This window comes from Varanus komodoensis, unplaced genomic scaffold, assembly GCF_004798865.1.
Source record: "Varanus komodoensis strain SLA01 unplaced genomic scaffold, ASM479886v1 scaffold1, whole genome shotgun sequence".
In the NCBI taxonomy this organism is placed as follows: Eukaryota; Metazoa; Chordata; class Lepidosauria; order Squamata; family Varanidae; genus Varanus; species Varanus komodoensis.
The window spans coordinates 56912399-56936054 of NW_025335268.1; the positions used below are offsets into that span (position 1 = coordinate 56912399).

General features: G+C 39.6%; 1 protein-coding gene across 9 annotated transcripts in view; it reads left to right on the plus strand.

The window, feature by feature from the left end:
* Positions 1–23656, plus strand: part of CDK19 (cyclin dependent kinase 19) — a 114903-nt gene that overhangs the window by 63664 nt on the left and 27583 nt on the right. For all 9 annotated transcript variants that reach the window (XM_044426449.1, XM_044426457.1, XM_044426476.1 and 6 more), the window contains 2 exons: positions 8958–9015; positions 13584–13715. In XM_044426449.1, the coding sequence (XP_044282384.1) occupies positions 8958–9015; positions 13584–13715 (190 nt within the window). The remainder of the gene's footprint in view (positions 1–8957; positions 9016–13583; positions 13716–23656) is intronic.

Sequence of the window (23656 nt, forward strand, 5' to 3'; positions counted from 1 at the left end):
AATTATGAGTTTTCCCATGCTGCTGCTGCTGCTGCTGTTTTGTTAAAACAGTTGTCTCCGCACTGTTTTAATTTAGAGTGAAAACAATGTTTCCTGGACTAATCACATTAGGAATCATACCCAGCTAAGAATGTAAGCTCAAGCTAAGCCCTTTCAGGGGGTGCATGTGCATGGTAGCACATGAGCACCTGAATTTTGTGAGAGAAAGCTGGCCAATCAATGGGCTCTTTGCTTCTTGTTCATATATCTTGTGCTATAAATACCTGTCACTGTTTGCACCTACCAACCTGATGTGCTTGTATTTATTGTGATTGTTACCTTCAATGGGACTCATGGAACTGTTTCAGATGATCTAACAGGACAGCAGATGTGAAATGTGTGCATTGCCATCAGGTATACAGCTAGGGACATGGAAGGAACAAGTGCAGAAATCTAGCATGTAGACAAGCCTAGAAAGGAGACCGTGGTACTCTGTTGATGGGCCAGGTACATCAAATCTTGTACAGGTCGTGTCCCCATACTGGACACAACAACCTGTACTATCCATCTTATTTTGTCTACATACGTCACAGAAATCAATAAGGTGCCTAAGTGCAGTCCCTTTTAGGCATTTTGGGGGGGGGGGTAGAAACATTTATGCAAATATTTACATATTTTGGGCAAATCAGAATAGTGCAGGGGGGGAAGAGAGCAAGAAGGAAAGATGAGTCAAGAGAGAGAGGGGGAGGGAGGGAGGGAGGGAGATGGAGAAGAAAGGGAAAAAAGTGGAGTCAGAGAGAAATAAATGGGAAGTCACACAGGAAGAGAAGAGCCAGAGAGACAGAGAGTGAAAGAAAGAGGGGAAAACAGCTAGAGAAATAGAAACCAGAGTGAGTAGCATGTATACAGTACATCTCTAAAGGAGCATTCCTAATATTTTTGTGATTAACCCCACTGGCATCTCTGTACTGTGATCCACTTGTGATGATGTCCAGGTGCACATTTTCCAAATGCCAGTTATGCCCATAGGCCCAATAGTATAACTCATGAGAGAAAAAGGGAAGAAAGTGAAGCTGGACAGGCAAAGATCACATTGTTGGACATGAAATGTTAAAGGATACATTTAAGCCTACTGATCATTTTATTTCTTCTTGAGTGGCTTTTCAAAGTGTCTTTCTTATGACATAGTTCTGTAGCAGAAGGCCAGATCCTACAGTTGCCTATTGCCAACAGGCTCATATTCTGTGGCAACCAGAAGAGATACTTTGACTGTCAGAGGAATCAAATTTGCCATTTACAAGTTTCTCTAGTAAGCAGGATGTCCTGAACAAAAGGTGTCCTGAATTTCAGCTTTCTGCTGTGCCAGTGCTCTTACAATTTTAATATCCTGTAGACTGAATGAATCAATAACTCATGTGTCTTTTATGTGTGATAACAAGTAATTGTACTACATATTGTTCTGATTTAGTGGCACACTCCAATAGTTAAACTGCTTTTGTTTGGGTATGAATTATTTAAAAATAAATAAATAAATAAATGGTGAATGGAAACAGCATTTCCCTGGGGAGAACTTTTTTCTCATGGGAATGTCATATCTCTAAAGAATTATGACCTAGATAAGCTCTGGAACAGAAAGGGTTGCTAAATACTGGCATTCTGTTGTCCATTGTTCCCATTATCATTTAATCTGTTGTGTTCCTCTCATTCAAAACTGCAGACAGTTTTACTTAGTTTTGTTTTTGCTGGCTCCTTTCTTACCTGCTCCATGCTCAAGAGTTGATTGGAACCACATTAATGCATGCAATAGCAATGTTCTTATGATTTAATTTTTGCTTGATGTCAAATGGATTTTATTCTTCATGAACATGATATAATTGCTTCAGCACTTTTGGTTCTTTCTCTGAGACATATTCATTGCCTTACACCCACTAGTCAGAGGGGGAAAAGCCATGCTCACTTATATGTTTACTACTTAAAGGAATTTATTTTAAATTATACACATTTTCTGCTGCAGATGGTTACAGTTTATTATTGTTGACCTTGTTCATTTCTACATTTACACCTTTTACTGCACAGTCAGACCCCATAGTTTACTCTCAGCAGGGATCTGTTTGTTCAATTTTTATTGTTCATAACTTAATCATGAGATTCCAAATCTAACCTTTTTGTTTCTATAGTAACTAAGCATGGGCTGATCCAGGACCATCATTTTCTTTAACAGATGCCATGTGCTGTTCACAGTAAGCTGCATTTTAAGAGTGTAAGATGTTTCAGCTAGGGATGAATGAACCATATGTGTTCAGCAAAGTGAATAGTGTTGACTTTACAAATTCCTTCTCTCTCTTTAATCCCCTATATACTCCACATTTTGCTCTGGAAGTTTGGATGTCATTTCTGAGCATATTTGGGGGGAGCATAAGTGAAGAGTGGAGATTAAGAATCTGTTTATGCAACATTAGATCTCACTCTAGCTGTTTCCTGTGTCAGAAGTGTGGGCATAATTAGTAAGTTAGGGCACAATCCTAAGCGTGTTTAGACAGAGGTCCTACGACTCTCAGCATTCCTCAGCCAGTACAGAGAGCTGTAGGATATTTTTCTATCTGTGATACTGAAGATGAAACTCAAATACTTTGGCCACCTAATGAGAAGGAAGGACTCACTGGAGAAGACCCTAATTTTGGGAACAATTGGTGGCAAAAGAAGAAGGGGACGACAGAGAATGAGGTGGCTAGATGGAGTCACTGAAGCAGTGTGAGCTCAAGTGAACTCCGGGGGATGGTGGAGGTTAGGAAGGCCTGGAGGAATGTTGCCCATGGGGTCGCGATGGGTCAGACATGACTTTGCAACTAGCAACAGCAGATAAGTTGGTACCCTTAATCTTTGAATCATCTGATAGATGATCAGGAGCACTGAATGCTGTTGTTTTCATTTGAATGATAAGCTAATATCAATTTATTTAAGCCGTCCAGAGACGCAAGTAATTGGACAGCATACAGATTTTATAAATAAATAAATAAAATGGAATACGGGAGACATGTCTTGAGGTGCTCCATTATTTTGACTGACCTTAAGTTATTATTGGATAACTCAATATTGTCTTTATCCTAGAAAAGTTGTTGCTTTTTCTTACGAAAAAAATTCACTAACCTTGTAACTTCAGCCATTGTCATATTGTCACCCTTTAGCCTCCTGTTGTTCACAGAGATGCTGTTTTCAGTTGAACGATTAGAACTAATCTATTTTCTTGATAATTTAAATACCGACAGTCTCTGAGTTGGAGATGTTGAGGTACGAACATCCCATACTTACCAATGAACTGCCATGAATTTATTATTATTAATAACTGCCTATTAATTAAAATACTGCACCAAATCATCATTACCATAGAGAGAGAGGAAAGGGAGAGGGCCCCCAAGCATCACCATAGAGAGAGAGAGGAAGCAAAAGGGGAGAGTGGGAGACCTCCAAAGCATGCCTTTTTGCCCTGCCCATCAGGAGAGGGAAATCTCCTGGATTTCCTTGCTGCAAAGAAGCACTGGTGAGTTTGGGTGGGGAGGTTGCTTAGAAATATTTGAAGTTTTTCCACTTTCATGGGGGTCTTGCACCCCTAACTCCTGTGAATGTGGAAGGCTGACTATATGTGATCCAACTTTCATACAAATTCAGCTTAAAGGACTGCCCTTTTGCAACTCTGCTACTAGACTTCTTTCACTATTACCAAGGGCATCATTTAAGGGACATAAACCTGTATTGCAAGAAGAGAACTGCTGATTAGATTCTATACCTTGCTCTGCAGTTACTCCATTGCTGTATTTTTCTGATGCTGCTATTGGGACACATGATCCAGCTTTGCTATTGGAAGATCTCAGTCAGTTGAAATCCTGCAAATAGCATAGGCTGAGAGTCAGAGGGTGAAAGAGCTGGTGTTTAATGTGGTCTGTATGCAGGGATTGACACTGATAGTGATACCTTTTCTCCCAACCTTGCTACCAACACCACTGTAGTTATGGAAGGCTCCATCGTTTATGACTTAACCTTGAATTAGTTAGCTCCATTTACCCAGCTTGCTTCTCTGCCTTCTCCTTAGCATCTGATGAATCTACCTGAACAACCTGTAAAGAGTAAGAGACAAGCCCCTTCTCTGCAATCAGGTTCAGGAAAAGAATACTGCTTTTCTTTTCCAGCATCCTTGTCTGAGCTCAATTCCACCGGGGAAAATGTCTCTGACAGCGTGGCACAGTGCTGGTACAAGCAACACAAGCACAGATATCTTGAGCTGGTTGCTGCAGGTGTCAACTGAGTGGTAGCTGAACCCAAAAGCAATATGTACCTTATTTCTCTGATGGAATTCTTCATTAAGAGACTTCTTCACAATGTTGGATAATGCTGTATGTCCCAGATTCTGCAGTTAGGTTGGTATGGATCCAAAGTCTATACAGCAGTGATGGCGAACCTTTTAGAGACCGAGTGCCCAAACTGCAACCCAAAACCCACTTATTTATCGCAAAGTGCCAACACTGCAATAAAACCTGAAAACTGAGGTTTTAGTTTAGAAAAAACAACTCACAGCCAGTCCAAGCAAATATATATCTCTCCTTGGCAGCACACTGACCAGCCATGCGAAAGCTCGGATGAGTTGCGACTAATGAGTCATGGCTCATGACATCATCGCCTGGCACTGCTACTCCTTTCCGAACGTGCACCCCATGTGCACTGTTACCTGATGCTCGGATGCTGGGATGATGCTGGGGTGACTTGGCTCACGTGCCAACAGAGAGGGCTCTCCGTGCCTGCTGTGGCACGTGTGCCATATGTTCGCCACCACTGCTATAGAGAATGCTTTTTCCTTTTTCTACTTTTTCCTCCTGTTTCCATGAAAATTCTGGCCAAAATTCTGATATTGTGCCCCCAGAGTAGATGCTCATATATGCTTTCCCATAAAGACAAGGTCATGTTGCAGTCTGACATGGCTTTTATTCCAAAGCTCATCTTGGATTATCATACTTAGGACATAATATGACCTACCTTTTTCCAGCTATTTCTTCTCCATTAGAATGGACTGTTCATGTATTCAAGGCCTATAGCTCTCTGCACTGAATCTTTTCATCATTCGTCGTGTCTTTATTGATACAATGCTGGGATGTGCAAAGGATTCTCTGTCTTTTCCAGTACCCTGCATTTTGGGTTTTTTAGAAAATTAAGCTTGTTTACAAGTTAGCCAAGTTAGAACTTCCAGAACAACTGAAAGCAAGTCCTTCTCATGGAGCTCCTGCTTCTGGAAATGATGTCCCCTTTCCTGAGTTGTTTTAGGCTGCCATCCATGGTCAAAGCCATCCATGTTTATTCAGCACTGTGGGCTGAATGACCATGCCAGGCCTGACTCCTCTTTTGGTCATCTAGTGTATATGTCCCGACTGCAGTGATGACACCTTATGTCCCTCCAGTAAGTCAGCTTGCTATATCTGTTGCTTCACCCATATTTGTGATTTACATGAATAGGAAAGACAGGTTCATTGACTATAATTGTAGTTCTTTGAACCATCATCTGTGCATTCACACCACTATCTACACTTTAGTGTTCCTGTTAAGTTTAGTATGATACAAAGCTGGTTGTACTGTCTCTTGATGTCAAACTCTGCATTGGTCTTGATACTAACATTTCTGTTGTATCTAAGACCACAACATGTGGTCTCGGGGAACTGAGGGAACAGCTGGGAATTAACTAAGGACATGTATATTAGGATGGTGGGAGAAATGTTTCCTCTTAAATTCTTCAGCTATAGAAGTTTCCCAAAATGGGGCTCTGCACAGGCACAGAGTCCATATGTGTGAATGCACAGATGGCCACTTGAAGAACTACAATTATAAGGAAACAACATGACTTCTGGAGGAAAAAAAGTGCTCCAGTTTTCTAGGAGCAAATAAAATTTACGCATTTTGCTAATGTGTTTTTTACAGCAAAAAGACATAGGTTGCTGTGGGAAACCCTATTTGTCCCTCAAGTACAGATCTTGTATATTGGAACATTCTTGCTCAACATGGAACCTGCCTAATATTTTGGATTACTATCCTGGCATTCTTGAATTTGACTCTTGATCTGTACCTTTAAAGTCCTCAATAGTTTGGGAGCCAGTATCCAAAGGAGTACCTTTTACCATAGCTGCTTGCCCATGAAGTAAGAACTTCTGCTGAAAGGTTATTTTTGGCAGTGATGTCCTGACTATGGAATGTATTCACTATTGCAAGTTGCCTGGCGCCCATGTTGCAACAAGCTAAAACAGTTTTGTTCACCGAAGTGTTTTAACTTGCATGCATGATTTTAAGAATTAAGGGTTTAGGTGATGAGGTATTTTAAATTAGGGCTTAAGGAGGGTAGTATAAAATGTTTAAATATATTAATTAAAATTATTTATTAGCTATCTTTCCATCACTCAAGGCATCCAGTAACAAACAGAACAAATGCAACCATAACATGCAGGATTTTTTTCCTTTTAAAGAATCTGCTTTTAAACATTGTTATGGAGTAATCCTATGCATGTTTACACAGAAGAAAACTTTGTTCTAAGTGCGAGTTGAATTTCAGCTATAATGTTTTTAAAGAAAATCTGTTTTCATCTATTTGGGTTCCTAGTACCAAAGGATTCAGATGGAGTCCAATGTTGATGTACTGCTTTATTCCCAAAGTGCTCAATGTAAGGGAAACCATAGTTCTTCAAGTGAAGGACTAAGTGTTCCAGTTGTCACCTCAATTTGTTGTGACCTGCTGTTCCAATTAGTGGAAGGAATACTGGAAATACCCTCAGCAAGTTTTAAGTATATTTCACATTCATTACACTGGTAAGACATCACACAGTTAAAATCTTGGTAGTTTTGAAAAGGGCTTTTTGCAGTCAATACCAATCTTTTTGTCAAAACTGGGGCAATATTTTTAATGTGCATCTCCTTAAACCATTAAATAGGTGGAGTACAAACATCCCAATAGATTTTGTGGATTTAAGAGTCTTGGATACCAACCATGGAGGTAGTTATAACTATAACTAACTATAACTATAACTAAGTATAGAAACTGGAGGAACTTTAACTCCCCAGATGATATCCAATGTCTGGGCATGGTATTGGAAACTGACTCCCCAGAATGCCTCTTGCTAGAACCATACCATCGCCCTTCTCAAAAGCGTTCTCCTTGGAAGCAGAGATTGCCTCTTTCCAGTAGACCTCACCAGACAGCTTCTTCAGGAGGTTTCCATTATTCGTATGGTACATCATGGGAAAGTCATAAACGCCCCCACCTTTACAGGTCTCCTCCCTGTTATTATGAAGACTGTTTACCACTGAGATAGCACCATTATGAGTACAGGGACAGAGACTACTTGCATCACTCTTCTGATTTACATCGGGCAACTTCTAACTTTGCAACACTGTCTCTCACAGTATCTAATTCACCTAATGCCTTGTTACTACAGGTTACCACCGTGCGAAGCTTTATGAGTTTACCATTTGCTCTGTGCCCCACTCTTCTGGCTAACTTCTTTCATGATGTGGTCCTGAAAAAAAAAACTCCTGGAGCCAGCAGTAGCTGCATAGTTATGATGCCAACTTAGTTCTCTGTTGCTGGCCCCAACACTGAGACATTGCCTAAAAATCCTTCTCATGCACAGGATGGCTGTTGCTCATACTCAACTGTCTGGACCTCAACCTCACTGGGCACCATTGTAGGGAACCAAAATCTGCTCTCCTCCCTGGATAACTAAAGGTCATACATGGAACTACTCCTCAAAATGGCAAAATCCCTTGGTCTAGAGATTAAGGTTCCTCTAGTCTCCTTCAGAATCTGATACTAGCAGACTTAATACTAGTGGTTACTATCCTGATGCTTCCAACATTACTTCATGTAATCAAACAATCCTGGCAAAACATTATTTTCTTGATATACAGTATGTCTAGAAAGATAGAAAACTTGTACAGGATTGCTTTTTACTTGCCAAATGCCCTATGGCAAAACTCCACTATAATGGAAGTATCTGAATCAAAGATGTGACAGAAACCTCACTTTGTAGCTGTGGCTTCAGAGGGGAAAAGGTTACTCAGTTGAGGGCAACAAAAAGATTGACAGACTCTCTCAAATGGAAAAGCAGATGTGAAGAGCAAACATTGATAAAATGTGTAGGGAAATACTAGATTCAGGGGTCCAAAATTATTAATGGGCATGGATTTTTTTAAAAATCAGATCAGCATGTGAAAGCAAGGTTGCCCAATGAATAAAGCAAAAGATTTGCCTGCTTGTGCTTCTCTGAATAGATGGATATTTGACACTAAATGGGTGTGCTTCAGTGCTAATTGGGAGATCACAACCTCTGGGCTCTCAGTAGTCAGTTAATGGTTGGCAAAGTATTGTCCTGACTAAATTAGGATGCAAGGAGAGGGTTAGGCTTGGCTTGCCCAGGAGCTCATAGCCTAAGTTATAAAGAGTTAGGATACTCTCTCTTCCATGTCAATAGAAGGTGGTAAGTGGTCCTGTAAACATACCATGTTCTGGATAGTCACATATTGCCAGCTACTCATTACAGACAAGATGGAGACTGCGGCAATGTAGGGAAAAAACACGGCAATGTAGGGATAAAATAGAGGTGGGCTAGTTGTAAAAAGTTTGATAGGTAGGTGATATATGGGTAAGATCTCTTCATTGCATTAAATATCTGCAATAATGTGGTTTTCATATTTTTACATAAAATATGTAAGCTGCATTTGAAATACTTAGGGTCCTATGATTAACCTCAAAGGAATATTTGGGCAATTTAAACTGTGCTTTGAATAACATGAAACAATAACTTTAAAGGCCTTTTGAACAGAAGTACACATGGATCACATAAAATTAAAAAAGCTTTTCCAAATAAGTGAGCATGGTATGAGTCCTATTAAACTTTTAAGGTATACAAGGTACATTTTAATGTTAATGAGTGAAATGTTTTACCTTGCAGAAACCAGCAAATATTTTGGTAATGGGAGAAGGTCCTGAAAGAGGAAGAGTAAAAATAGGTAAGTGTTTCAACATATTTAAAATTTGAACTGAATTTGAATAGGTAAGTGTTTCAACATATTTAGAATTTCAACATATTTAGAATTTGAACTGTTGACCTGAAGATAAATTTGGTGCAAGGCACCTATGAGTTACAGACAAAAGGTTGCTTTAAGAAACAAGCATGTAGGAAGTGACTTTCCCACCCTGTTCTACCCTAGTAGCCTCCCCAGCACCCGGAAAAGCCTGTACTAAGAGGTCAGCAAACCTGCTAAATGGGGTTTGCTACAGTAAGGGCAAGATCACCAAAATTGTGCAGAGTCACCTTCCATAAGTGAGAACTGGTGCACAGAAGGTTTCTCTGTCCAGTTTTCTCTGATCCCCTTTGTCCTGAACCTTAGCTCATCCCATTTAGCAGATTCCCCCAACTCTGGGGGAAACTGCTGTGGGGTAGAGCAACAGGAAAGTCCTCTTCTACTTTCCCTCTTCCGTAGACTTTCCCTGATTCCTGCCCCAACTCTACTGCACACTACAGTAAGAGTTTAGTATGTTTAGACATTTATAACATTGCAAAGAGCCACACTTAAAATGAAGGGAATGAGAAAAGCTTTGTGTTTCTAGGAAATTGGTAGCAACATATATTGTGATCTTGGTTTCACTTCACCAGGGTGTTCTCATATAAATAATGCTGAACTACATTGGTATGACATTAAGTGCACAATCAAGATGGAAACACCAGCAAAAATATTTAGAATTAAAGTGTAATAAATATGAGCACCATCAGGTACGTGATTCTATTGTAGGTAAAATATCCATGCAAACTACCAAATGCCTCTAGAAATATCTGATGGAAATATGCTAGCCACTCATGGAACCCCATCTTTGATGCTCACCCTAACATGGTGAGGGGTTTTGAGAGTGTTGGAGAAGTACTGTACTTTCTGTCTTATTATTCATATACCAAGAACAGCAAAACAATGATAGATCACATGTTTTGTGCTATGCTTTGGGCTGTTCATTAAAAACGTAATTACTTTGAAGTCCTGAATGTCCTTAAGAGATATTTAAGCAATTGTTTAACTCTTCCACTGAAATCAGGAGAACTTTTAAAATCAGAGATGCTGAGACCAGTGCCTCCAGGAGCCCAGGCTGTCTCACTGGGCTGGTTTCCTAGCAGGGTGACCCAGGGTGAAAGCTGAGGCATCAGACTAAGATGCATCCACCCTTTTCAGGAGTAACAATTACATCAGCGGAAGAGGATGGATCTTTCTAATGGTGATGGGATTGGAGAAACTTCTGAAGAGCAACTACTGGGCAGCAGTGTTAGTTGAAGGTGACACTGGTGGAGGATCTTTCCCAGGCAGTTGTAGTGGGTTCCAAACTAACTCTGGTTAGTACTGCATAGAAGAAGGCAATGGTAACCTACTTCTGAATCTTCTTACCTTGAAACTCTTATAATGAAACAATCCAAAATGAAACAAGAGAAAGCACCAGAAGATGAGATCCCAAGTTGGAAGGCACTCAACAAGCTACTGGGAAAGAGCAAAGTATGAGTACAAATAGCATCGTGGATGTCACAACTAGATCAAAGCCAAAAGGAAGTCTATCAGCTGACATGCGTAAAGGTGAATGCTGTCCCACACATCTAATATCAGAAGTATGAATCCAGGCTGGGAACTGTAAAGCAAGAAATGGAAAGGCTAAGCATTGTAGTTCTTGTTGTCTGTGAATTAAAGTGTACAGGAATGACACATTTTCCATCAGGCAAATACAAAGATTTTTATTTTGGAAATGAAAAACTCAGAAAAAATGAAGTAGCTCTAATACTGAGGCAAGATGTAGCACAGGCAGTAAAGGGCTTCAATGCAAATAAAATCAATCAAAATTAGTGGAAAACCTATCAACATAACCACCTGTTGAGTCTCTGCTCCAGCAATAGATGGTGAAGAAGAAGACATTGAAAACTTTTCTGCAAGTGCCCAAGAAGAAATTAATAACATACCAAAACAAGGCATTCTGATAATCTTAAGTGACTGGAATGCAAAAGTAGGAAACAAAACAGATTTAGATGTGGGAGAATTTGACCTAAGGGTAAGAAATGAAGCTTGGTAATGACTGAGTAGAATTCTCTGAAGCCAACAGTTACTTCATTATGAAATGCATATTTCAAGTAACTGCTCAGATGACTGTATACATGGAGATCACAAGATGACCAACAATGTCAAATGATGCTTAACTGAAAAGCACCAAAATTTACTTTTAAAAAAAAAACTGCATAGAAAAAAATGTGTATTACATTTGCACTCCTTCCAAACTTGTCACATTCCATTTTTTTCTTTTTTCTTTTATTTGAAAGCAAAACAACTATAATAAACAGAGCAAGCTGAAATAGGCAAAATTGCCAAGGGAATTCAATACAAATTCAACCAGTACAATCAGCCCTTGGAATCTATCCATCAACACTCGATAAAAATGTAATACAAAAAAGTGATGCAAAAAAAATCCTCAATCTATGCAGCAGATCCTCCAATCACTTCAGATCCTCTGCAGCTTTCCATATCTTTTTTAAACACCTCAGATCCACTTATCATGCTGCACATTCCTCTAGCAATCTTCTAAACAGCACTTTTGCAATAGGATGACATATAAATATCACAAATAAATAAATAAAATTCCATCAATCCATTTCTCCATTCGTCCATTCTTTTGGGCTCTGGTGATCTCCATCCAGAACCAGCTGCAATCCTAACTCTGACATATTCCCTGAAAGGCTCTCCGACACTATATTTTTAAGTCTCATGAAAAACAGCTTTGATTCTCTTAGAAGAAAAATTTAATGCATTAATATTAGTCAATAATATCTTCATCCTGTCTCTAAAAATCAATCTAAGGAGCTCAGATGACCATCTCTTTTCAGATCTGTCATCAGCTTTCCAGCATCCAATTCAGATTTCCTTCTTGCATTAATGGCTCTCCTCTCCTCTCCTCTCCTCTCACATTTCTTCATACTTAAAAGTAAACTATAATTTGACAGTACAGCTTAAAGCAGAAGAGTTGGAGAAGAGTCAAGAAAGGAAAAAAACAAGGAAAAGATAAAAGGTGGGGCGGAAACAGAGAGAAAAAGGACAAGAGATGCTAATGCTAGTTAATCAGCCTTCTATCAATATTAGAATTAGTAGTCCCATTCTATCTCTATTAAAGTATTAGTTTGAATTAGTTTGTTAAAAAGAGGTATTGTTCCAACTTTCATAGCAAGGGGCCTTGACTTCCAATCTTCTCCAGGTCCAATAGGTAGAGCTAATGTTTGTTCTTTGTTCTTTAGGATTATTATTTTTTATTATTAAGAGGGGCCAGGGACCAGTGAAAAACCCCCAAGTCCCATCAGGGAGGTAAAATTGTTCCTTAGAGTAAATCATGTCTAGTTTAGATCAAAAACAGCAACAAAAAATCGCCCAACTTAAACAACCAGCAACTCCCTTAAAAATGGTGATGAAAGGGGAGAGAACCGTCTCTTCTGCTATAGTGAGCCTCAGCCAAGGTAATTTATAATGTCCAGGATTCTTGAATAAAAATACCAGATAATTTACAGCTGCAAAATTAAGTAGAAGAGTATCCTTTTCAAGGTCCTTTCCAAGCAGAGAAACAGACATGCCTTAAAATTTGGATCACAGCCAAAATCATAACTTCATGTCTCAGCTGTCCGAAAAGCACCATTGTCTTCCTTCTCAATTCAAAAAGTACAATTAAGCACAAAGATTCACCCAGCTAGGATTTTCATACCAAGGTCAGTTTACAGTATTTGTAATGCTTAGTTCTAGAGTAGAGATGTTAAACAGCTTTGCAAATAAGACACTGTTTGTCAACAAAAGATTATCTGTTTCAGCATCCCTTCAAAATATGCAAACAAAAATGCCTTAAAAGTTCAAGTTTCATCAAATTGGTGTGCTATTCCCTTGGCAAAGAAAATGTCTTAATATAAAAAGAAATAATAAAATGAAAAGAGAAAGTGTGTGTGTGTTGCAGGGGGCAGATTTTGTGTACTGTTTCCAGTATTACCTTATCAGGCCATCTTGATGAAAACAGAGTTACAGACCGAGAGTCTTGACGCTCACCTGTCATTTAGAGAGGTAAACACCCCTCAGAACGATTTATAGTCACCCAAACATGATAAGGCACAAAGCAGCAACATTTGCTGCTGCTTCATCAAGTCGCCATTCTCCTGGAAGCCAAGCTTGTCACATTTCAGTTTTACAAGTGTTGCACAATAATCCATATTAATTTCCGGAGAATAGCTGTGTCGCTGTGTTCCAAAAATGACTAAGAGCCTTCTTGTAGCTGTGCCACACCTTGTTTTAATTTTGATTGGTTGTCTCATAGCCCTGACTTTGACCTGCATTTACTTGTTTATAGAATTTTAACCCTGCCCTTCTATTTCAATAAGGAATATTCAGGGTAGGAAAGTGTACAATAAGTATATTGAAGTATGTGGAGTAGTGGGAATGAGGAGGTTGGCAGTGGTTCGGCATATTTTGGTTTAGAAACAATTGCATTTAGTGTAATAACTACACTATGTGATTATTTTTTTCAGCTGATATGGGTTTTGCAAGGTTATTCAATTCTCCACTTAAGCCTCTGGCAGATCTAGATCCAGTCGTGGTGACATTTTGGTACAGAGCCCCGGAATTGTTACTTGGTGCACGGCACTACACAAAGGCCATTGGTAAGTGTCTGGTTAGGGGGAAATGGCTTACCTTTTTAATTCTAAATGAAAAGCCATCAGATTTTACAATCTGGTGCTGCTGAAAATGTCAATTCTCCGAAATTTCTGGTGACGGCATATTCAAGGTAGAACTCTAGATCATAGTACATTTCAGAAAAAAGTGTAAGTCTGCTTCCAGTGAAAGCACACATCAACTACGTGCATGGTTAACTGATGTTTAAAATAAATGCATTTCTCAACCCCAGATCCATTTTCTCTGGGGTATTGCCACCTGCTGAAGAATCTGTGCTTCTAACTGTCTCTGTCAAAGGACCATCCGTAATGATGGGAACAGTGGGCAGGATGTTCTCATCTTTTGTGCTAATCATCTAAAAATCTGAGAATGTTCCTCCAATGTTTTAATAGTCAAAGAACTTCTGTTTCATATTGATCCAGATAGAGAAATAAGGCATCACTAATGATGACTAAGTAATCATCTCACTTCAATCGATTTTATCCCCTTGACTAAGCTGACTGACATTCCTTTAGAACCATTGTTTGCATCCATTATCTCATCACTGGTACAATTCTTTCTCTTATTAGTACTCACTTTTTAGCTTCATGCAGGGATGCTTCACTATCCAGATGTTCAAAGATCTTATCTTTCCCTGATTTTACACTGTAATGCTAATATCAAAAATGTGAATGTCCAATGAAGCAGAAGCAAAAACGTGCATATGTGTGTCTTGTGGGGGGGATTGTTTCCACTGCTGCCTGACAGATAGGAAGAGAAATAATGGTGAGGAGAAATGGGTGGCGGTAGGGTGAAACTCTCAACATTCCACTTTCAGAATTATCAGTAGGATTGTTGCCTAGATTATAAAGATGATCAGTTCTTTTTTTTCCCTCTCTGAAAATACAGATTTTTATTTCTGTAGGGTAATGCCCAGATAATATATTTCTTTTAGTTTACTACCTTTTTTTAACAAGAAGAAATGTGTTTAGGAAATGGCTGCTTGTGGCTGTCTTGCCAGTGATAGATAAGTTTGTAATAATTATTGGACAAGTACAATCTGTGAAAAATATTTGTGTAAGGGAAGAAGCCAGGACAAAAAGAAAAAAAATCTTCTTCCCACTTCTTCATTTCTTCCTGCTCTGCTCATGCTTCCTGCTTCTTTGTTGCTGACTGCAACACAGCTGCCTGTCTGGTCAAGCCACAGTGCATATATTCCAAGTAGGGAAGCTGCAGTGGCAGCTCTCCAGTTTGCTCATCAGCTCAGAAGCCTAAAGGTAGTATGTCTTAGATGAAGATGGCAAGATGTATTCATCTCCTGAAGTCAAGCTGATCAAAGCATTAGACCTACAGTGGAGACAAGGAAATCTTTAGCCTATTTCTCACCTCCCCAAAGGGACATCTAAGCCAGATGTAAGCAGTCTTGTACTCACCAGATATTTTAGTTGACAGCTCTCATAATCATTGACTATTGACCATGCTGGCTGCAGCTTATTGAAGTTGTCATCCAAAACATCTAGTCAGCATCAAATTGCCTCGCCCTGTGTAAGCTCTGAAGGGGACTTGCCCAGCTGCTGTCTCAAAAGCTTAAGGGGACAAGGGAGGGGGTGTACTTAGAATTGCCAGAAGCTTCTCTCATACCCTTCCCCAAGACTAACAGGTGGTTGGTGGCAAATTAGTTCCTTATCTTCGACCTGCAAACTGCGTGTTATTTTCTGCTTCTCGAACCCTATATTAGTAGAAGGTAGCATGCAGACAGAGAGGTTGCTCTCTGGCTTTTGGGTAAGGAACTTTTTTTATGGCAATCTCCTACATACCTGGATTTTCTAATTCTGGTTTATGTGAAGTAGTATAGAAAAGTGCTTTTTTAAATATGCAAGAGTGACAACTGTAGTTTGTCCTACACATCTGGAACAAAGATCACATTTAAAGGACATAAGGCATGAGGTCTTCCTTTTTTTGAGCTTTCACATCTCTCTTCAGAAAGTAAACACTATGTTTAGATTTGTTCCTGCTGTTCCTTCCCTTAGTGTAATTTTTTTAAAAATCCTAATTTTGCCATATATTCCCTTTTCATTGATTAGCTGTTAATTCATATTAATAAGAATTAAAATTGGAGCTGAAGCATCACCAGTATGGCGCTCACCCCTGGCTCTGTCTTTCATTTTCTTCAAGTGCAGATGAGGCAGTGACTGTTCTGAAACAGACCCTGAGTACAGTGATAGACAGTATGAGGGCCAATAAATTGAGATCTCATCCAGATAAGACAGATGTATTGTTACTGGTACCCAATCTGCTTTGGAGTGGGTAGCATTTTCTCTGAAGGGTTGAGTTTATAGGTTGAGGAAAGCTCTTGGATCCAGTAGTGTCATTAGCAGCACAGCTGAGCTTGGTGGCATGGAACATCTTTATTAGTTTAGGGTCATTTCGATTTATCAATCTGTCTGGACAGAAGTAGCCAAGCTACAGTTGCCTTTATTTGGATTATTGCAACGTGCTATAGGTGAGACTGTCTTTGAAAATGCTACAGAAACTTAGGGAAATAAGATTGTTAATGGGGACTAGTCATTATGATCAGTTGTGAAATACATCAGTTTCCAGTCCATTTCCAGATCCAGTTCAGAGTAATGGGATTAACTTTTAAAGCCCATAAATGGCTTGTGGCCAAGTAACCTGAAGACCATCTGTCCCCCATATATATTTTCCTGAATCTCTCACTGGGTGCCCCGAGCAAATCATATGAGAAGTTCACCATTTGGCAACAGCGTTTGCTCACTTCATGACTCTGTGTAATTCTAGCAATAATTCAAACATTTTCTTTATATTATATTTGCTATGGTGATCTGTGATAAGAGATCTTTGATGTTACTATTGTGATTGTTGTGGGGTGCCACAAACCATGCCCATGTAATCCATCAACACTGAGGCAAGATCTTCCACCAGCAAAAAGATTACAACTCACTGAAGACTCACTGAAGATGGTTAGCATTTTTTTTTTTTAGATGTCACGTATTTTTAATTAAGGCACATACATTGCTTTTTTGACCTAATGCTAATGTACACTTAATAGACTACAGTATAGTGTAAATATAGTCCTGGCTCCTGCCAACCTTGCAGTTCGAAAGCATGCAAATGCAAGTAGATAAAAAGGTACCACTTCGGTGAGAAGGTAACAGCGTTCCGTGCACTTTGGTGTTTAGTCATGCTGGCCACATGACCACGGAGACTGTCTGCAGACAAATGCTGGACTTTAATGTAATGGGGAAACGTTTACCTGTTACCTTTATAGTGTAAATATAACTGTTATATGCACTGGGAAACAAAAACAAATGTGTGACTCACTTTATTGCAATATTCACTTTATCGCAATATCTTCTTAAGTATGCCTGCACCGAAGAACTTTTGGTGGTGGCACCGCTGTTACAGATTGCCTTTTGAAGAAGAGCTTCTCTGAGGCCCCTGTTGTATTCTTTTTGGGTACAGGTGAAGATCTTTTTAAAAATTCCCAAGCTTTTTAGTCCTTTAAGTTTAGATTTTTTCATTGCATACTTGGTTTTTAGATATTTCCATGGCTGAAAACTTTATTCTGTTTCCTGCTTTAATTTTATTCTGTTTTAACTTTTAAATGTTTCATATCATATTTTATCCTTTAGCATGATTTTAAACTTTTGTGAACCACACAGAGAGGGTTGACCCTCACTCAGTACAGAAATGTAATAAACACTGAAAAGGCCATCACACTCCTTTGAAAGGAGAAAAGAACAAACTGCATAGACATTAAGTACTAAGGTTCATCTTTCATTTGGAAATCACAACATAAGAAGGACCCTGCTGGATCAAACTAAAGGTCTGCCTAATCCAATATATGGTTTCATGCAGTAACTAGTTAGTTACCTGGGGAAAGCCCACAAATGGCAACCACCATTTCTTGCCACTGGTTCACTACTGAGGCATGGTATTTTGGGGCCTGATGTAACGTTTAGCCGTTATATGCCTTTTCCTTTATGTACTTGTGTAACCTCCTTTTGAAGCTGTCTGATTTATTGACAAAGCATGTACTGTCTGAAGAAGAGCTTGTCCTTATTGGACCTCCCAGTTGAACTTCATGAGATGTCCCCACATTCTGGTAATCTGAGAGAGGGACAAACACCATGCATCAATTTGTGTACCTGCCAGGGCACACATACCCCTTTGTTCTCCTTCTAAACCAAAAAGCTCCAGATGTCATAACTTCTTCATCGGGGAGTTGGTCCAAGCCCAAGTAATAATTTTGGGTGCCCTTTTTTGCACCTTACGCAGTGTTACAATATCATTTTTGAGGACTGTAGAGAAGCTGGGACTTGGGAAACACCGATTGGGTTCCCAAATTTCTTCTCAACCAACTTCTCTGCCTCTCCCAGCTTCTCCAGTTCAGAAATCTTGGCTTTAAGGCAACGTATTTACTATTTTATTAAACAACAGTATTTTCACTGATCAGTTTAGTATTTGACTTTGTTACTAAAGGCTTTTCAGTATGATTGATCGGCTGATGAGTTCACCAACTGCACTTTACAAATTCCATTCATGCGGTGGCAGTGCAGACTAGTGACTATTGTTACAATGATATATTATTTTGTCTGTACCATTGTAATGCCAAGTATAATAGTTGGATTGTTCCTTTCCATCAACAATAGACCCGCTATTGTATCCCAATCTTTCTCATTATTTAAAATATAATGTTATGAGTCAAGATGTTTGCTAGTTATTTGTCTGAACATTCCGTGTAATTTTGAGAAAAAACAGGTGTGTTAGGTGGACCACTATTTGAAAATTCACACGAACACCTTAAATCAAGAGTAGGAAATCCTTGTGGGCTGTGAAAACATTTAACAATTTGAGCAACTGTCCTGAGCATCATCATCAAGTGAAACTGCCATTAGAGGTGCTGCAAATGACAAGCAGCTTGCCTAAAAGACTGACTACAACGCAGAGGTGGGTTCTGCGTCCCGAAACACTAGACATCTCCTTTGAACATCTAATTGTCAGCACCAACAGCAAAGCAATCCTAGGTGCATATAAGCATGTTTCAACTGTTTGTTTGTTTTTTAAAGAGATGGGATAAGGCATCTATGGAAATACCAAGAAAAGTGCCTTGGGGGCACATTGGTGTGGACATCATGTTGCCTACCGACTCTTGCCTTAAATAACAGGACCCCATATAGCCATCCAAGTGTTAGCTATGTGGTGAGGAGGTTGTTCACAACATTCCATTAGGATGCTAGAGGATGGAAGTATGTAAAGTGACTCATGTATAAGACAAGGTCAATATTTTGGGCTGTTTTTCTGGTGTTTGTCATATGTCAGGCGTATAAGACATCCCCCAATTTTTGCTTTGCTATTTTTGGTTTCAAGGGTTGTCTTATACACAGATATATATAGTACTTATAAGTATATTTATTTTTAAAAGAATGTTTCAGTAAATAGGGGAAAGTAGTTAAGTAGGGAGAAAGTTTTTTGGTGTTCCCAAACTACAGTCACAAAGTACCGTTAATATTCATGCATCCTTGATCAAAACTGAAGTTACAAAGGGGCTTTGTTTAAGAAGTATACCACATTTTTCCAGATGTTAAATATAACAGTTTGCCCAAAGGATTGGTATGCCTGCAGCAAACACAGATCTGGGGTAAAATGTATGTGGATGTACATGAGAAACAGAAAAGCAAAGTGCACTGAATTCTGAACAAGAAAAAGATTCAGAAAGACCCTGGATGATGGTGCTTGTCCTGGGATTAAAAGACTCAGAGGATGCTTGAGAAGGTGTGGCTAGAGTTTGTTCAGAGATACAGCAGAGAAAGCTATGATCAAGGATGAACAGACAGGTATATACCAGAATATTCATATGAACATGCAAGCATGGAGGACAAAATCTGCAGCCATAAGATGTATAATTGTTCGTGTTCCTCCTAAGTGTAGGCTTGCTGGTTAATAGTAAGAACACTTTATAAAATAATGATTATTTAATCATTATAACAGTAAATTGTATTTGCAACTAGACTGCTTATTGCTTGCATATCATTTCTGTGGTAGGATGCAGATCTCAAACTACAGCTTGAAATCTCTTAATAATAAATTAAATTTTTACCTACATTACACAATCCTCTTAAGGGAACCTATGCTATTTAGCAATAACCCAAATTAATAAGTCATTCTTAGTTTTGAAGAAAAAAGAGGACGAGATAAAATATATAGCAAAATGTCATCTTTGGTCTATTACTGTTTTTATGTGCTCTTTTAATTTTATTTATTTAAAACATTTTATTTGTTTAAATGATCACCATCATTCATTGGAACTTTCAGGTTGGTTTACAAAAAAAGATAATACATAAATAAAAAGCTACATGTTAAAGTGAGAAAAGATAAATTTAAAAGCTTGGCAGTATGAGTGCCTTTCACATCAAATGGCAACAATGTTGGTGCCAGCTAAAACTCCTGAGGAAGAGGAATTTCACACATCAGAGCATATCCTGTGTTGGGGCTCTACAACCACCAGCCTTGCACTGAATGGTGGATGCACCTGGAAGAAAGCTTCTGAAGGTGACCTTCAAGCTGGTGGATGTTTTTTTTCAACTAAACGAGGTTCTTTATGGTCTCTCTGACTCACACAACTGAATTATGTACCTGTGAGCTTCCACTTTATGAGGAAGTCCTGCTCACCTTCTCTGGGCATAGGTCAGGTTTCGTTCACACCTGCTTCTCAGTTCCTTTTTGTCTGCTACAGTGTTTGGTATGTCAGTCATTGCATTCACCAGAGAAACTCAGAATAATTATGCACTCTTCCCCACTTGTGTTGAAGGATTGGTTTGTCACAATAAGGGTATGTGCTGCTTATATTCACATTTCTATACACCCTGCTTCTCACCCACTTTTCATGTGGACCCTGGCCAACATATTCTTCCAGTTCAGAGTTCTACCTTTTAGCCTAGCCACACTGCCTAGCCTAGCTTTAGAGAGTGTATGACAGTAGTGGCAGCACACCCAAGATTGCAAGGAATCTTGTCTTTCCATACATAGACAACTGGCTCTTTGTAGCTTTGGGCCAACATCACCATGACCATTGTACTTTTGGAATCCTTGTGCCTGCAGATCAAGAAAAAGCCTGCCTTATTCTTTCTCAAATATAGTTCACAGGGGCACTTCTTGACTCCAGTCAAACCCACATCTATCTTTCAGTGGACAGAGTAGCTCCTGTATAATGCCTTACGTGGGAACTGAGAACCTTACACTAATATTTTGCTATTGCCACTCAATGCTTCCTTGAGTTTATGGTCTCTGCAACTGGGGTAACCCCTCTAGCACACTTCTTATTTATTTATTTTATTTATGTATTAAAACATTTTTATGCCGCCCCATTCGCCGAAGCCTCGGGGCAGCTCACATCAATAAATTAAAATAATTATAATATAAATTAAAATATAAATATAAAATTAAAATACAACAGTACAGTATAAAATAAGCCGCCCTGGCCAGATAAAACCAATAATGTTAACAGTTAAAATGCCGCTTGAATAAAAAGGTCTTCGCCTGGCGCTGAAAAACAAATAACGACGGCGCCAGGCGGACCTCTCTGGGGAGCGCATTCCATAACTTAGGCGCCACCGCAGAGAAAGCCCTCCTCCGAGTACCCACCCTCCTAATTTCTTTCATGGAGGGTTCCCGGAGAAGGGCCTCCCCCGCCGATCTCAAGGGGCGGCTGGGCATATATGGACTTCTTCACACCACTATTGTCATGTTTCCTCTGGATCTTCTCAATTTCTGGGACTGATGCATGTATCATGTTGTCTCCATTGCCATCTGCCTGGTGGGAATGTCCAGTGGGAGCCTCCTATGACTCACCCAAACTCACTGATGTGTGGCATCTCAACTACTGACCTACTGACCTGTATGCTACCAGTTTATACTCCAGACTTCCTTAGAATGAGCATTGGGAAGCTCAGACACCCTGACATGAAGAACCTATATCTTCAGAAAAGTTGGGTGTTCTCCAGAGTCATAGATTTAATGACTTCCTCCCATGAACTTTCCACTTGGGCCTCATTCACTGCTAAGTAGAAGGTAGATCTGATTTTTTTTTCACTTCAATGAGGCAGAAGCTAAAATCATGCCATTTTCCATATAGATTGCAGTTCTTTCTTTTTCTTGAATCTAGAGGTTTAGCACTTTTATCCATCAAAGTCTACTTAGCAGCAATATTAGCTAGTCAGAACAATATTGAGGGTTTCTTTTTCTCTCATACCCTAATGCTAAATGATTCCTTAAAGAACTTTTCAGCCTCTATCTACTGGCTTTCCTGCCTGTTCATCCTGGAGCCCATCAATGTTGTTAGTACGATTGACAGTCTAACCAATGGCTATCTGCAGCATGACGCAATGCACCTATAGCTATAACTGACCTATGACTTCTTGCAATGCAAGTGACATTTCTGGCTGCCCTAACTTCAGAGTGAGGAATAGGTGAACTGTATACCCTAAATTGTGACCAACTGTTTCTCATTCTTCAAAGGGATAAGGAAATATACCCACACTGTTCTTTTCTTCCTGAAGTTGTTTCAGAGCTCCATCTAGTTCAGGATATTGTATTACCAATATTTCTTCTTCAACAGAACCATTAGGATCTGGGATGCTGTGGTGGCCAGAATCAGAACAGTCACCACTCTATTTGCAGGATGTATCCCAAGGCCTGCTAGACTTCTCATTTTACTGATGAGCACCAGCTGGGAGTCCTGGGGGAAGACTATATAAGAGCAAGCTTTTCCCTCTAGAACTGGTCTCAGTAATCCAGGTCTTCCTGTTTGCTATAGTGGCTATTTGTGATTGTTGCCTTACCAGCACAGGTCTTCTTATTGGCTGCTATGCCTGCATCCTACCTAACCTTTCCTGCTCCTATTTTTGCTCTTGGTTCCTGCTGAGTATAATACATCTTTTGATGTCTCCTACCTTGCCATGTTGCCTCAGCAACACAAGTTAACCTGTTTGCTGTTGTGTCTGCACCTCGCCTGACTATTTCTGCTCCTGGTTCCTGCCCTTGTTCCTGCCTTTCCATATTGCCTTGCTGTTGTATCTGCCTCTTGCATGACCCATGTATCCTGCTTATCTGTGCTGCCTCAGTAACACAGGGCTTCCTGACAACTGTGGTTCAGTTCCCGCATCATCTCTGACCCTCCTGTTGTCTTGTGTATCCTGCCATGCTATGTCTCCTGCTCTGTTATCCTGTCCAAGGTATCTGTACCTCTGTTTGCTTTCCTAGTTTTTGACCCTTAGTTTGTTTCTGACCATGTCCTTGTTCTGCCCAATGCATTCTTCTGGTTCTCGACCTCAGCCTGTATAGTTTGAACTTTCCATTAAACCCTGCCTTTGGATTCTGTCTTTCTTGAAGTTCTGTTGCCCTGGTCCAGGTGCCTGTTTTGGTCTTGTCTCGTCTCGTCTCTTGCCACCCATGTCCCAACCACAGAGCCCGACATTATTTCCCTGTTAGATGTACATTCCCTAGATATTAAAGGAACTCCGTTATTCTTCTAAAAGAGTTTAAAAGGGGTTGGACTGTGTGCTTTGACAAGAGAATGGTTGTTTTTACCATACCCCTTGTTTATCAAGGGTATGGCTTCCATCTGCTACAAATTTAAGAACACTCAAGCAGAGCCATAACATCCTTTGCAGCTTTCCTCAGAGGCATCATGCTTCCAGAATTCATAGCATAACGACCTGGGCTCAACTTTCATTAAACATTACTACCTGGATATCAGTGCTCATTTTGATGCAGCTTTTGGTAGAATGATTGATTCTTCTGTTCTCATTTGACCACCTCCTCATGTAAATCATTGCTTTTCAGTCATCTGGTGTGACAGCCACAGAGACTGTGAGGAAGTAGGACAGGTTGCTTACGTGTAACTTAAGAAATCATTCTATAACCCACT